General features: G+C 40.7%; 1 protein-coding gene across 1 annotated transcript in view; it reads right to left on the bottom strand.

The window, feature by feature from the left end:
• Positions 1-239: 239 nt before the first annotated feature.
• The window catches only part of htr7c (5-hydroxytryptamine (serotonin) receptor 7c), a 38866-nt gene continuing 22612 nt past the window's right edge, over positions 240-16493 (bottom strand). The window contains exon 2 of the mRNA XM_074637337.1: positions 240-3491. Within this exon, the coding sequence (XP_074493438.1) occupies positions 2753-3491 (739 nt within the window). The 3' untranslated portion in view covers positions 240-2752. The remainder of the gene's footprint in view (positions 3492-16493) is intronic.

Raw genomic sequence — 16493 nt, forward strand, 5'->3', positions numbered from 1 at the left:
TTATTCCTCATGATCAGTCTAGTCAGCGAGGACAATGAATTTTGTACGACAAACTGCGTGCGTCGTGCTTTTGATGAGGATATGCTCTGTGGGGTCTATGGAGACCTGTGTGGATTGTCTCCTGTCTGAAAATGGGAGAAAAAAAAGATCTTTTGATTTTCAGTCTAAAGAACGACAACTCCCATCGCTGAACCTATCATCTGAGGTTGCCAATGTAGGCCACAGTGACATTTTAACCAAGTGTTTCTTTATTTACAAAGTGATGAAATGCTTTGCCACTTCCCCAGCTTGTTTCTGAAGGTAATGACAAAGCGGTCAAACAGAGCAATCACAGCGCAGTTGTAGACAGATCGATCTCACACAATATAAAATAGCAGTTAATTACAAAATGATGCAAGACAGCGGTACATCTGTTTGGAGGAAATGTACAGAAATCTCCAAAATCGAGGTAGAAAAAGCACACACTGCTCGACTGATGACAGTTGACGCGCGCTCATACAGGTCACCGGAGAGTTCAAATGAGAGAGGTGTCAGGAGGGATGTGACCCACGTCCTGATTCAAAATTTAGATACTGTTGACAACCAGTGAGGCAGAAGAGTCTCAAGAACATGTAAATCCTTAAAGTCAAACTGCAGAGTTCAACAGGTTTATATACATCAGACCGGCAATACGTCATCCAGAGTAGGCTCTCATGACCACGCCACCTTTTGGGGGAAAACAATCCTGTGTCCCTTGTTAACCGAGGCTTTGACACTGAGATTTGAAGCACATACGTAAGGGATAATGTACAGCGAGCCGGTCATTGTTGTGAATGAATCCCCAACAGTGCGACGCTGCGTTGGGTGGACCCCGACTCGAAGCGGAGGGGTCTCTCATCGCCCTGAAAGGGATTCTTTCACAACAATGACCTGCTAGCTGTACTTTATCCCGCTTATTACACGGCTACTTACTGAAGAAATCAATATTTTGACACAAAAATGGTCCGCCACGGTCTGATATACATAGCAACGGTCTGTCATAAAGAAATGACAGACCACAGAACGCCGTGATTGACGAATCAGAATCGAGTATTCAATACAGCCGTGTAATAAGTCAGTGTGGAAAATTGCGAAAAGATGCTGGTGACAGTGACTAGCATGGCTAGCTAACGTTAGCTTGAGTGGGAGGCTGCTGCAGTAATACAGTCATATATTAAGCCCGGGCCACACTGGGAATGTCAGCAGCGCATGGCAGCTGCGAAGCCTGTTGTTTTTTTATTTCAGCGCCCATGTTAACAGGTTAGAGCTGACGTGCCCAGTCTGGCCTGGGCGTTAACGTTACAGTCATCTCCAACTAAATCTCAGATCAAACAGTTGGCTATTAACACGTTGGTTATTTACAGACAAAGCTTTGGCGATTCAATCAAATATGTATAGATGTCTGGATAAGCAGTATTCGGCCGCTGTGTTGGACGGGGAAAGACTGAAGGGACGTGACGGCGATCAACCTAAATTTATTACGGCATTGCGAACGCTCAGGTTCAGGCAAGGTCGCAAAATAATTATATGACATGTGTATAATAAAACAAACGTTTGTTTAGCGAAAGATGAATGCATTCAAACTTGTCAAAATTGAAATCCAAACACACGTCAAATAGCATTGAAGTCTATGGGATCTTCAGTTTTCTATCCCCTAAAAGGGGACGCGGCCTTCTTTTTGCGAAGTACCCGTATGTGCCGGTCTGATGTATAGGCTAGCCAATAAGATCAGCAGCCAAATGTGGAATGAAACCGCTCGAGGCAAAATAACAAGAGTGAAAACTGTCCACAGTATCATGGTTTCTGACACATACAGTATGAGTTCATTTTGAATTCAAGTGTGCGATAAAGTGTTTGGGTGAAACATGGCAACACTTCTGCCATTCACTATCCAGAACCTCATGATTTATGTATACAGTGGCATGTAAGACAAACGTGTTTCATGCATACACTAAACAAACTACTTTCAGTTTCTTTTCATAGCAACAAACACTGAGATTTCATGAATGGAAAATGTTCCCATCATGTTGCATTTTAACACCTTTTTTCCACCCACCTCCATTCCTCTTGGCATCAACACATTTTATACATTTGTGAAACATTTAAGGTGCTCCCGTTAAAGGACCCAATTGAAAAGTATGACTGAAGATAAAGTGTTATAAATAATATTGAATCCTGGCACAAAGCACAGTACACCTCAAAGTGTTCACTCTCTGTTTGAAATTAATCTGGGATGTGTTTGAATGCATGTTTAGATGAAGACGTTCAGAAGACACTGTGCCACAAAACAAATTTTTCCTTATCAAACATCAATTTTGTTAATATACAGAAATCTGTTTGCTTTCTGTTCCCTCTGAAAGCCCTAAGATGATGGATTGTGTTTACATGTAATTTCCTTTGTCACTACATTATCCCTCCACGAATCCGGAGCCAGGACGGAATCGTGGCATATGCACAAAAGCAGCGTCGCCTTGAATAGCCCATCAAGTACGCTCTATGATTTTCTTTCCCAAAATAGAATGACTGAGTCAGACACACACAATGAAGTGATCTTGCCGTCTCTCTGCCTTAGCGGAGGGGCCAGAGAGCCGCCATCAGTGACTCCAATTCTGTCAGTCTTTGTCTTATCTATTGTGTCGGCTACACGTCGCCCCTTTAGGCACCAAGTGTACAAGCACAGGGCCGCCGTATCCCACATTTTGAGAGTCAAAACATGCCGCTGAAGTGTCCTGCTTTAAACCTTGAGAGCCTCATGCACGCCCACAGCAGACAGTCGGCGGTTGATGTTGCGATAACGACAGCGGAGAAGGTCACGATAAGTGGCGCGCAGGTCTCGGTTGAAGAAGGCGTAGATGAAGGGGTTCATTAAGGAGTTGGCGTAGCCTAACCAGAGCAGCGTGCGCTCCAGCCAGATGGGCACGCAGCTACACTCCACTCCGCAGATGAAGGGCCTGGCAGTGGACAGGATGAAGAACGGCAGCCAGCACACGCCGAAGACCCCCACGATCACCCCCAGCGTTGTCGCCGCTTTCTGCTCCCGCTTGAAGATGGAGATGTTCCGGCGCTCCCGGTTCAGCAGGCGGGACAGGGCCGCACACTCCTCCGCCACACCGGGCGGCTTCAAGCCCTGCATTCGCAGCGCCTCATTAGTCACCGTTTCGATGCGCTCACGGCGCGAAAGGTCAGTGAAGCGGTGCTTGGCGCCGCTCTTGCGAGCTGCCTTGAAGATCTTGTAGTACATGATCAGCATGACCAGCATAGGGATGTAGAAGGCTACAGCTGTGGAATAGATGGTGTAGCCAAAGTCTTGGCTAATGAGGCACACGCCGGCAGTGTGGACGTTTTTGGCCCAGCCGCAGAAAGGTGGCAGGGTGATGGATGCTGAAGCCAGCCACACTCCCAGGATCATCTTCGCCATCAACTGGCCGTTCTGCCGGGCTGGGTAGGTGAGGGGCCGTGTGATCCCTAGATATCTGGGAGGAAAGGAGACAAAAGAAGTATCAGTACTGACCTCAAGGCAGATTTTCAACTTAGGACTAAAAGCAGTTGAAGCTACCTTGATGTTTTCTCTAAAACCATTAAATACCTTGTCCAGTACAGTACATATAATGTACCTAGACACTGAACCAGACACCCAGACACTGAACTAGACACCCAGACTGCTGAAGCACAGAACTCTGCTGTCTGTCTTCACTGCAGTGCAGTAGCATCATATCCACTCATTTCAAAGACAGACATTTCAATGAGGGGTCATATTATCAGTCATTGCCTGGAGAACCATTAGCTGCTTTTTTTTTTTTTTTTACTTTGGAGGAGCTTAGCAGGTAGAGAGGGAGCTATCAATCAAATGGCACCTCAGCGGTTTCAAATAGCAGCTGGAGGTGTCGGGAAAATAAAGATAAGATAAAGTGAGGTGCGAAAGCACTTGAATTTGTACAAAACTGGGAAAAAAGCCACTATTCTCCCAAAATGATAAATCTGTTTGTACATCTCAGCGTGTTTTGGCTGTATGCCCACAGCTTTCATCAGCATCAAATACGTCATTGATGAAAGCTGTATGTTTGACACTCACGGCTGTTTTTCTAGTTTCCGTCTCTCTATTGTTAATCACAAGATAAAAAGCTTTAGGGAGCACTGGCCAATTCGTCTCGTCGTCCATCAGTGATGCGATGCTATCAGCACTGTGGACATCAAATTCAGCTCTGTCAGCCAAGACTGAGCGGGATTCTTCACTTTATCATCGGCTTTTAGATGTCTAGTTTAGTCAGGTCCCGTCTGAAAGTTGACACGTTTGCCTTAATGCTTATGAAGCACAGTTTTGTGCTTGATACAGATGCAATAGGACTGTGTAGAATCTATATTTAATATTATGTTACATTCAGATTAAAGGACAGGCATTAATTAAACAACTTTGTTTGTGTGTCAAACAGGGCCGGCTCTAGCCCTTTTGGTGCGCTAGGGCGTGCACCGGGGTTCAACCCCCAAACATCTTAACCCAAGCCACGTAAACTGCATAAACTGCATAAACTGCATAAACTGCAACACACATCAGACATCACAATGGTTTTAAGACAAAAATTAAGTTATATGTTATATTTATAAATAACTTTATTTATTATAATATATATAAAGAATTGGTTCCTTATATTGTTGACTTTTTGTTTATTTTTATGTTAATTTATTTTGCACAAATTAAGACTACACAAACATAACAAAAATGAATAATATACAGTGCAGGATGAGGCAAAAAACCCACTGGGTTTATTTGAAGCCTCCACCTAAATCGTGTTAAAAAATTTACAATGTTATAACACAAGATTAATATACAAAAAATAATATGACTACATAATAGTGATGACAAACAATTACAACAAGATATATATAATAACAACAATAACAATAAATATATCAAAAAAGACAATTTAAGACGAAGGCTTAAACGTGTTTAGTCAGTTTCACTACAACAACGAGTTACAGGGGTGAAACGTGTATTTTTTTTCTTTCTATTATTTATTTGTTAATTTTTTACTTCAATGTGGAAAATGAGGAAGGGCACCCACTGGCATTTATTGTTTTATTTTCTTTTATTTTTTTAGAGGGCGACCAGCCCCCACCAAAAGGTTACGCCCTAGGCGACCGCCTATATGGACTATATGCCTTAAGCCGGCCCTGGTGTCAAACATGCTCAATGCCAAAATGACTCGGCCATCCATTCCAGTGGTTTTTAAAATGTTCTGGTACACAGTACAGCAACAAAAAGTTGTAAATACAAAGTAGTACTAGTCCAAATTTTCGGTTTGCCGCAAGCTAACTGGCTTCAGAAAATAGGGCACTGTAGTCCAGCATCTCTGCTGCACACTGTAGCTTGTTAACAACTGACAACACACAGTGCAAGGGGTATTGATCTAGATCAGAATCACTCCGAGAGGACAATAAGGCTACAACTGCACTGCAGCTGAAAGCACTCGATTATATCCCCACCGCACCACCACCCCCCCGACCTCCTCACACACACACACACACACACCATCTGACACAGATCTGATGTTTTTTAATCAGCTTAATAAAGGACCACAGAATCCCAATCTTTTTTTTTTTCCAGTTCCTATCTGGACCACATGTATAATTGGACAGGCACTTGAGGCATGTGACCTAAATGCCGCTCATATCACAATTTGTCAGCGTTGCCATGGCGACAAGTGAAACGTCCGTCATTTATCTGAGACAGGTGTCATTATTTTGTCGCCCATGGGCAGCTGGAGCGGACGAGCGGTGGCATAGACAACCATGAGACACAAGAACGGAAAGAAAGCCAAGTACGCATGACTCATTTCAGTCAAAAATAAACTCACAATGTTTTGCTGTATTGCTGTAAGTTAAAGCGACAGCAGGCAGAATGTTTTTTAGCATCATTGGGCAAAAAATTCCATAATAACATTTCAGCATATTGTAATTCAAGTGTTCTGAGAGACAACTAGACTTCTGCACCTCCTCATGGCTCTGTTTTCAGGCTTTAACAAATTTAGCCCGTGACAGGAGACTTTGGCCAATCACAGGTCATTTCAGAGAGAGAGCGTTCCTATTGGCTGTTCATTCAATGGAGTAAAATTTTTTAAGAAACATTTTGTAGTCTACTGTTTAGCTGTAAAATTAGAAAGTTTCCTCCGGCTAGTGGGCGGTGCTTTGGTATTTCCTCAACTGATCTCAACATGGCGGCCGGGTCACAAACTCTCTCACCGTTTTATAATGATAACTTTTTTAATCATATTTTCTCCAACCTGCCTACTCCAGCTTTAAATGTGGTATTGGATATCAGTAACATCACATATCAGAAGCCTTGACAGTTACTTTGTGGTTCCCATTTAAACTATTATAAACACTATTACGGAGTCCTTCTTGAAGATCCCTTGGCTCAGGTTAGTTATGCTCACTGAATATTACATAACAACTACTGTTTATTCAACCCCCCAATCCCTCCTACCACTGCTCTGCCTAGTTTACAACCCTCACTTAAAATGTACTTAAGCTTTACGGGAGGGCTGAACACATCCAAGCGAGCGATGTCAAATAGATACAAGGCAGATCCTGAGATGGGTACACTCCATGCTGTGGGAATTCTTCGGAATACATAATGGGAACCCAGTAATGCAACACTCCTCTCCGGATGCATTATTCAATAATGAGGAAGGTGCTTGTGGTGCTTATTTAGGGGGGATATTTGTGTATCCGTGGGGGGTGGAGGGCAGTTCTCCACAAACCTATGACTCATCTTCAGCACTCTCGTTGGATACAAAATCCTCTCACCATCCTTTGGAGACAAACAACTGCCAGGTTGAATAAGACAGCACGCATTTTAACACTTCATTACACAGCTCCCTGCTTGTGTTTTAGCAGGATGAGCTGACGCAAACATCTGTGGGACCTCCGGTTGGGTTTTATCGTGTTCGTTTTGACGAAGGGATTAAACCTTCCTGACCCGTGTGAGCCAGTAACAGGATACAGCATACATGTATAACAAGGAGCCACACAAAATGAGGTTTATATAGACATACACAACCTATAATGACAGCACTACAACATACCATGTAAACACATACAATATGCACAATAAGTGAATGTAACAAAATAATGTAACGTAAATGTAAAATGCAACATAAATTGAACACAACATTGACATATTAACACCTTTAAAAACAGTTGATTATTTACACATCTGGCCAACAGAGCAATGTTATCATTTATATTGAGTCTGGTTTATCCACCTGATGAATGTAAGTCTAATATTCACTCTCTTTTAGGTCTGTTTTGCTCTCTACTAACCCCACAGGGAAATATCTGGCTTTTCAGCAGCTGTTCTATTATGTTCTCTAGCTAGTTGCTAACCTTTTATGTCTGCTGTTTGTGGATGGGGAGGATGTGTCCAGTGGGTTTTCAGCTGAAAACAGCTGCCTGTCAAAAACGCCGCTAATGAAAGCTGTGAGAGTGAATCAGAACAGTAAAGTTGCGGGCCATAAAACCAAAACAATGAGCTTAAAGATACTAAAAGGATCAGTAGAGCTGAAAAGAACTATAAAATCAGGTGATAATTCTCTTTGGTTTCATCACTACAAGTGACCCATCTCACATTACATGTAGTAATTTGATCCATTTTTAATACAGAAAGTAAGGCTGTCAATCAATTAAAATATTTAATGGCGATTAATTGTATGATTGTTCATAGTTAATCACGATTAATCGCAAATGAATCACACTTTTTTTGTCTGCTCAAAATGTACCTTAAAGGGAAATTTGTCAAGTATTTAAAACTCTTATCAACATGTGAGTGGGCAAAAAAACTTGCTTTATGCAAATGTATGTATATATTTATTATTGGAAAGCAAAATTAAAATGGTAGTAGGCAGTATATTTTTGGCATCGTTGGGCAAAAATTCCATAACATCCGCAACATATTGTCCAGAAACCCTCACAGGTACTGCATTTAGCATAGAAAATATGCTCAAATCATAACATGGCAAACTGCAGCCCAACAGGCAACAACAGCTGTCAGTGTGTCAGTGTGCTTACTTGACTATGACTTACCCCAAACTGCATGTGATTATCATAAAGTTGGCATGTCTGTAAAGGGGAGACTCGTGGGTACCCATAGAACCCATTTTCATTGACATATCTTGAGGTCAGAGGTCAAGGGACCCCTTTGAAAATGGCCATGCCAGTTTTTCCTCGCCCAAATTTAGTGTAAGTTTGGAGCGTTATTTAGCTTCCTTCCTGACAATCTGTCGCAAGTTGCATTACTGCATTAAAGAAATTAGTGGTGTTAAAACAAATTTGTGTTAACGCGTTATCATGTTAACTTTGACAGCCCTAATAAAAATATTTACCTGCTTTAAGGAACATTATTTTCTAGCATGGTATCTGCAATATGCAACTAATAGGAGTAAAATGCAAAAAATATATGAAATTGTAGCATATTTTACAAAATGCATAACATATTTAAAACCATATGAGATACCTCACACCACAGGGGAAGCACATAGTCGTGCAAAAAAAAAAATCTGAAAACACCATGCACTAAACAGTAACAGTGACACACACACACACGGGGAGTTTAGAGTGTGTTTTTCTCATATCTCGGGAGGATTTGGGACATATCCAGTCGCAGCAGCAGCCCTCGGGGATTACCCTGCCACTGACAAACAGTGTGCCTGAGCTAATGGAGAATTCCATTACTTCCGCTAGGCTACCAGCTAGGGCACAGTAAAGTGAACTCTTTCCCGTGCTGAAACACTGCAAGCGCACCTGGTGTGCAACAGTCGTCAGTCATCTCCAGGAGCACCTCTCAAACCTTTTATGTCTGAGAGGGGGATACACAGTGAAATATTTACCAAGCTGCAGTCTGTTTGTGCGAAGGGGTGGTAAATTTAGAACAGGATATCCTCAAACGAAAGTAACCTGCCGAGAGGGAAGTCTGTCAATTACTCTTTTTTTCCCACAGAAACTCTCCACTAGAGAATTCTCACTCATTCATCTCACTTGGGCATTTAGAATTCTTATGTCACATACTTGAGGGCAATCCATAATGAGCCTGTGAAAAAGTGAAGCGTTGCCCATTTTAGGCAGAATGTCTTTTTTTGTTACAGTCTATCTGTGAATGAAGTGGGCACAGAGACGCAGGCATCGCCTGAAATCAAAGCATTTTTGTTGAAGAACTGTCTCTTCAAGAACAGAGTGCAGCGTGGCTGCTTTTTATCCAGCAGTCAGTAGTGTGTATTCACTGCGTTCATGCATGGTTTGTTTTACATAAAGTGAATGAGGATGCTGAAAAAGGGGAAAATCTGAAAACACCCAGTTGTTCACTCTGTGTTCAGTGCAAACAAAGTTCAAGGTTCTTGATTTGTCATTTGTCAATTCTAGCAAAGCAGTAATTGGCAAAAAATCTTTGGTCTCAGGTTCCTGCAACAATGCTCATAAAATATATATATATGAAAGGGGAAGTTAAAGCAAAATGATAGTCTAAGGCATAAAATAGTGCAGTTAAATATATAAATATAAACAAAAGTAAATATTAAATGGTACTGTAAATGTAAATTTGTAACGGAAGACAGTATTTCAGATGGGCAAACTGAATGTAAACAGGATGTAGTATGTATATGCTTGATGAGAAGTAATATATGTACACAGGGATGTTATAGATGTTGCGGGCTCAGTTTTAAAGCTAGAGTGAAGATACTGGTACCATATGAAACTAGAAAAAACCTAATGAATCCATTGGTGTCGTACTTGTCGCTCAGGAGGTTAAATAACGCTCCCAACTTGCGATATATTTAGGCGAGGAAAAACTGGCAAGGCCATTTTCAAAGGGGTCCCTTGATCTCTGACCTCAAGATATGTGAATGAAAATGGGTTCCCACTTTATGATAATCCCATGCAGTTTTGGGTAAATCCTAGTCAAGTCAGCACACTGACAGCTGTTGTTGGCTGTTGGGCTTGAGTTTGTCGTGTTATAATTTGAGCATATTTTGTATGCGAAATGCAGTACCTGTTTTGTGTTATTGTTGATTTCCAATAATACATATATACATACATTTGCATAAAGCAGCATATTTGTCCACTCCCATGTTGATAAGAGTATTAAATACTTGACAAATCTCCCTTTAAGGTACATTTTGAACAAATAAAAAATGTGCCATTAATTTGTGATTAATCACAATTAAATATTTTAATGAATTGACAGCCTTAATATATATATATATACACACACACACACACACACACACACACACACAGGTGTAACACTTTGTAAAACAGTATGTAAAGTATATAAAGATAAAGTGAGAGTAGAAAGAGTAAAATGCTGTTGCTGCAAAATATTTCAAAGAAAAGCTTTTTTTCTTATTGATTTTTGGCATACAGATTTCTAATAATACCACCTGGAATACACCAATAAGGTATCTCTTTAGGTAAAAGATAAATGACAACAAACATCAAACCATGTTCATTTCAACAAAAGTATCATCACCGAGTATTTATTCTGAGCTGCCCCCCGACTGAAGAGGATCATATCTGTTTAGTGAGAGTTCTGGGATTTCTCCGATATGAAACAACAACCCCAGTCCTCAAGGAATGCTTCAGCTCTGCTATTCTATTTGAGGAACCTCCGAAAGACAGAAATTGAGCTGCTTCTCTCACAGAGCGCACTGCACAACATGAGCGGAGCTGTACATTTCCTCCTCAACAAGGAAGCAAAGGAGTAATCCCATCTGTTTCATACTTTACACAGAATCCTGCCGTACTCTTTTTAGATCAAACAAACTTGCACCGGTTTAGGTCAGGTTCTGTTTTGTTCTCTGACTTCTGCTCAGGTTAAGGTTGAATGAGTGAGTAAAATAGCAGCCGCAGTCTTTTTTTAAATCTCATTTAGACTCTTACATAAGACAAACTGAGTCATCCCTGGACAGACATACTGCATCCCTCAGTTACCTCCAGCCACAGGACTGCTAGCTCAGATCAGACTGGTGTCAAACAGTCTGTGAACAAGTGTTGGCACTTCTTTTAGCCGACATGTAAAAGAAGATGCTCGCCTAAGACAAAAGAAATGTTTACCAGAGAGTGTGTAGGTCAAAACTGTGTGATCTTTATGATGTCTAAGGGCTTATTCTATGCTCAACACATCTTTTTGATGAAATAAGACATTGAGTCGATATGATAAAAAGGTTAGTTCTCCCATATTACAAAAACACAAATTTTCCCACTTATCTTTATGTTCCCACTTACCCCTAGAGATATCTAGCCATGGAGATAGCTGCTAATCACCTAATTACTCTTTAATTACTCCTGCATTACATTAGTGCCAGGGCAACAGGGAAACATACTGCTGTATGGGCTGATATACGTACAGTTAAGGTTTCATTCATTCTGGTAATGGTGTTACTGAAGCACTCAACATAAGTATTTGTAGCCAGGATACCTGAATGAGTGGGATAGCAATGTCCAACCTGGTCTCATGGGAAGGCGTATAAATAGCACGACATTTTAAGCACAGTCCGCGTGTCATGAGAACACAAAAAAAAGCAACGTTAAGCCTAAAGTTAATGTCGTGAAACACTTTTACGCATGTCATTTAACACCTTGTTGTTTAGGCAACAAAATAACTAATAACTAATTAACCTGTGATTAGAGATATTTCATAAACCACACAGTCATACCGACAGGGCTACATAGCCTACAGTTGTGCACAGATGCCGTTTCCATGGTTGCCAGGTATAGCGCAGGGCGTTTACTCTCGAAGCGTTTGTCTGCATGAGGAATGCAGTCAGACCCTGCAAGCGAGTACGCAGGAGGCCGGCCTACTTTCACCACTGCTGTATTGTCCTATAAGGGCTCCTAACAGCGACTACCTTGAGGGGCATGTCTGACACAAACTGATCTATAATCCTAGGCCACCTGTGGACTGCTTTTCAATCGCCCACAGATGGCACCCCGGACTACCCTTTAAAAACGATCATGCTTTGCTTTATGCTCTTCATTATGTTGTAAGTTGTAAGCTTTTCTTAATGGTGAGCTATTCGCAGAATCATTGCGGTTACTTGAAAGGCACACCTAGAAACAATGCCTCCTTTCCTCTGACTTTAAGTCCTGACGCCTTTATGATGTCTGCTTTACTTCCTCCTAATTGTTGTAAAGCAGCGCCGTGGATATTTTATGGCCTCTACCGCGCAGCACACCACCTGTCCCTATCGGGTGTTTACTGGCTCTCACGGCAATAGAGATGATGGGCAGCTATTAGTGCCACGGTAATAAATGGATTCCCCTTCCAACAGGCAGCGTGTCCATCCCTATCGGAGCAGGGTGTCCTTGGAAAACAAAGCAAATACTCGACAGGCTCTACAGAATTGGGTCATAGGATAGAAGAGGTATAGCAACTATAAAGCTACACATAAACTCAGCAACACAATATAAGGTAGTTCAGTTAAGCCAGAGATGAGTAGAGCACATTATAATCACAGACAACAGTTAAAGGTGATTCCTCCAGCTTTGTGAGCAGATAAAACACTCCATTGAAAAGCACAGCAAGGTGACTTAACTAACAATAGGTTATACTCAAAATAAACTAGTTAATTTAACATGTCGCTCAACAAAAGAGGTTTGAAAAGCCTGCCGGGATAGCGAGACACAATCATAATCATTCAATTAGGAATCTTTCGTGGGAGGCACTCATAGTGTGGCACTTGTTTGTATAGAAGAAAATTGATTACTGTCTCACTTCCTCTCCCCTGGCCGTTCTCTGCCTGAAGTGGGCGTGATTGTCCGTCTTGTAAAGTTACAAACAATGTAAAGTGGTAGCGCACATCCAAAACCGTAGCAGGCCGGTGCTTGACCATAAGAAGACAGCAATGAAAAACGTAGAAGAAGGTCCGCACACCGCAGCTCCCTTTAAGTGCAAATTATTGGCACATCTTAGTAAGTGACGTTTAGAGCACAAGCTCCTCTTCAGAAGTCTTCTACATTTTTTGGTGCATGAGTTTCAGACATTAGCCGTGTTCCCATTCACATATTTTAGTTCGCATTTTGAAGTATGGCATTAGAAAAGCTGTATGGAAACAGCAAAATTTGCAGAATAAATTCTGACAAAGCGAACATTTAACTCACATGACTGGTCAGCTGTTTCTGCTGTCTTCCAAGATATTCCTATAACGTGTGAATGCTTGTCTTCTTCTCCAGACAGCATGAAAGATGACCAATACTAGCTGACATGAAAGAACTATTAAAACCAATTGTAACAAATTCCTGAAAACCTTTCTCCATTTTTTTCTCGTAGAAGGTTAGATGACCAAGCCGACTCTACTCCTTCTACTCTGTTTACTGGTGGATAACAGCCATGCGTAACCTATAGCAACTTCTGAGCAAACAAACGCTGTAGAGGTGTTTATTCGCTCCAAACCAGTCGATGGAAACGCGCCTAATTCGTATTTCTTTTTATTTTGTGACATTTCAAAAGTCCGCTTAAAATTGGCTTGAAAGGAAATACGGCTAATGTTAGACCATCCGACCGGCATATTGACGCCTTTAAAGCACCATCATCCTGCATCTACTGACTGTTGGTGGAGAAATAGCACCTTATGAACAAATGAAAGAACAAAGAACAAATGCAACAACAACTCAGGTTTATGAAATATGCACACACTCGGAATTGCAGATTGTTGACAGGATTTGTGCATAAACATGATCCTCCAATGAAAATGCAGCCGACTGCACTTTAAGGCCCTATCTACACGTTTGCAGATCTTTTATAAACAGATATTGTGCTCTACATTTTGGCCTCTTGTCCAAAAACAGATAATTTTGAAAACGCCTTCTAAGGTGCAGATTTTTAAAAACTCCGGTTACTTTGTATCTGTGTGGACGTGTATAACGGAGCGTTTGGGAAACGATGAAGTCCTCTCCTCATTTTGCGCATGCCCATTGTTGCTTTGTATAATGAGCATGCGCCAGAAACAATAACAAAGATGGCGAACTACCGTCTTTTTTATGTTTTGTTAGCACTACACAGACTAATTACTACTTTACAAATGAAAATGTTCCAGTTACAGAAGGCCAAAGCAGAAACACATTAAACATGTGGAGGCCGAATGGTAATTGAATGTGCTTTTGGCCGATTGAAAGGGAAGTTTGGGGCACTCAGAAGGACGATGGACATAAACCTGAATGACCTCCCATTTCTCATTTATGCATGTAAAGAGACAGTTGAGGACAGCAGAGTGATGACAGTCATGCAGTTCGACCAGGAATCCCAGCCCCCCACCAACAATAATTGTTATTGAACTGACTGTATTGAAGCTGAAGGAAAGGGAGTGAGACGGGTGATAACAAAATTCCTTGACCCTTAACTTGTGATCTCACTTGTGGTGACATGTAAATATTACGGCGAGCGTTCGAGTGTGGAGGAAGATATTTTGTAAAAACGGGGTTGTGTGAACAGATTTCCTTTCTTTTCAAACGGAGGGGAAAATATCTATTTCTAAAAATATCCGTATATGTGTATACAGGGACTGAGGCAAAAAGGTGCATCATGGGAAAAAAAACACATACGTAAACACACACTAATGGAAAGTTCAAGTGCTTCTTCAGTTGTTTCTTTATGGCAGCAGATTAGAAACCTGATGTTTTCAACATCGAATCATCATCAGTGCACGTCGTCACTGAATGAATGTGTTCTTCCTCCACAAACTGGACTATGCAAAAAAAAAACACTGATTAGGCTGTGTGCAAAATTTCATGAAAGGGATAGTTCAACATTTTGGGAAATGTGCTTATTCACTTTCTTGTCGAGAGTTAGATGAGAGGATTGATAACGTGCTCGTGTCTGAACGTTAAATACGAAGCTGTAGCTAGCAGCCGGTTGGCTTGGCTTAACATTAAGACCAGAAACATGGGAAACACCTTTCAGTGAAACATCTTTTAGTTAAGGTTAGATATTAGAGATCTATTTCAACTGCCAGCTCCAGATATCAAACTGCTCTTCACCACCACCCAACATTGATATATATTTTCTTTATGTCATTTTTTTTTTTTAAATACTGTTTTTAAGGTCAGGAATGAACTTTATGGCTCACGTTCTTGCTTACTCTCTTATTGCTGCTGCTAGCTGCTCTTTACTGGACAGTAGCTGTCATGATATTTGTCTAGCTGTCTATCTGTCTATCTGTCTGTCTGTGTGCGTGTGTGTGTTTGTGTACAGTATTGCAAAGCTGAATAAATATGTTCATCTCAAGTTTAAGGGGGGAAAAAGAAACACATTTCCCATCACACACATTATTTAACGTTCTCCTCTCTCTTTGCGTCTCACTCTTCGGACTCCCTGTCCCACCGGACTCTGACAACATCATCCGTCCCTGATCTTTCACGGTGTTTTTACAACCTCTTCATTCTGATAATGGCAGCCTCGGAGAGCTTCTCTCAGCTCTTCCAGTCCTCAAGATACTTCAAAAGCACTCATACATATCTCTTTATCTGTGATCCATGGTTGAACAAAATGAATCTAACAGAATCATCCAACTATATCTTCTGAAGCACACAGTACATCATCACGCGAATGTTTCTGTCTAAAGGTTAGTGTTATATGCTGTAAAATGTTTGGTTAGACAACTATAGGCCAAGGCTTTGGTTGGTTAAATGAGAACATAAGCTAAAATCCTCTTTTTATCCTTGAATATTTGTGCTCACAAATGCCACATTTTCCCCAAAAGAGTTAAAATATTTTCCTTTTGGTTACTCTGTAATCACCTTTATATACATATATTTATATCGTATATGTATGCTAACCATTTTATCATTATGTTTAAATGTGCATGATACTCCCAGTCATTAAGTATTTATTGTCTCTCTGGACAACCCTGTCTCCTAGAAGTCACATTTATATTGCTAGATTTGAAGAAAATTGGTTGGAAGATATATTTTTAAAACCAAAATTACAAATATATATTTAAATCAAGCACAATTATGGCACTGAATCTTATGTTATAGCAAACTTATCAAGGAGTCAAGTTCAGTTGCACAGTTAAGAACAGGAATCCTTCCTCTGGCCCTTGAAGTTTTTAAAAACATCCAGGAAGACAACAGGTTGTGCGAAGTATGTGAGTTAGGCGAAGTTCCTTTTGTATTGTCCATACTATGATGGGTTAATAACTTCTATTTTAAATGAAATGTCGGTTCAAAATACATAAATGTTTTGGTGCTCTGATGATGACAAAATGGAATGGCAATTTCATTTTAATGTTTATAAGTTGTCTACTTTTGTTTCTCGAGCTTGAAAGAAAACATCAGGATGGCTTATTTGTGTTGTATTATTTGTAATGTATACTGCTACTCTGGTTTATGCTTTTGTCTTTTATTTATGTTCTAAATAATGGTGTCTTGTAAGCCTGTTTGGGCTGGGCATATTGTTTATGCATGACACAATAATAATAAAATCAAATAAA

The sequence above is a fragment of the Sebastes fasciatus genome, chromosome 6, assembly GCF_043250625.1.
Source record: "Sebastes fasciatus isolate fSebFas1 chromosome 6, fSebFas1.pri, whole genome shotgun sequence".
NCBI classification, from domain to species: domain Eukaryota; kingdom Metazoa; phylum Chordata; class Actinopteri; order Perciformes; family Sebastidae; genus Sebastes; species Sebastes fasciatus.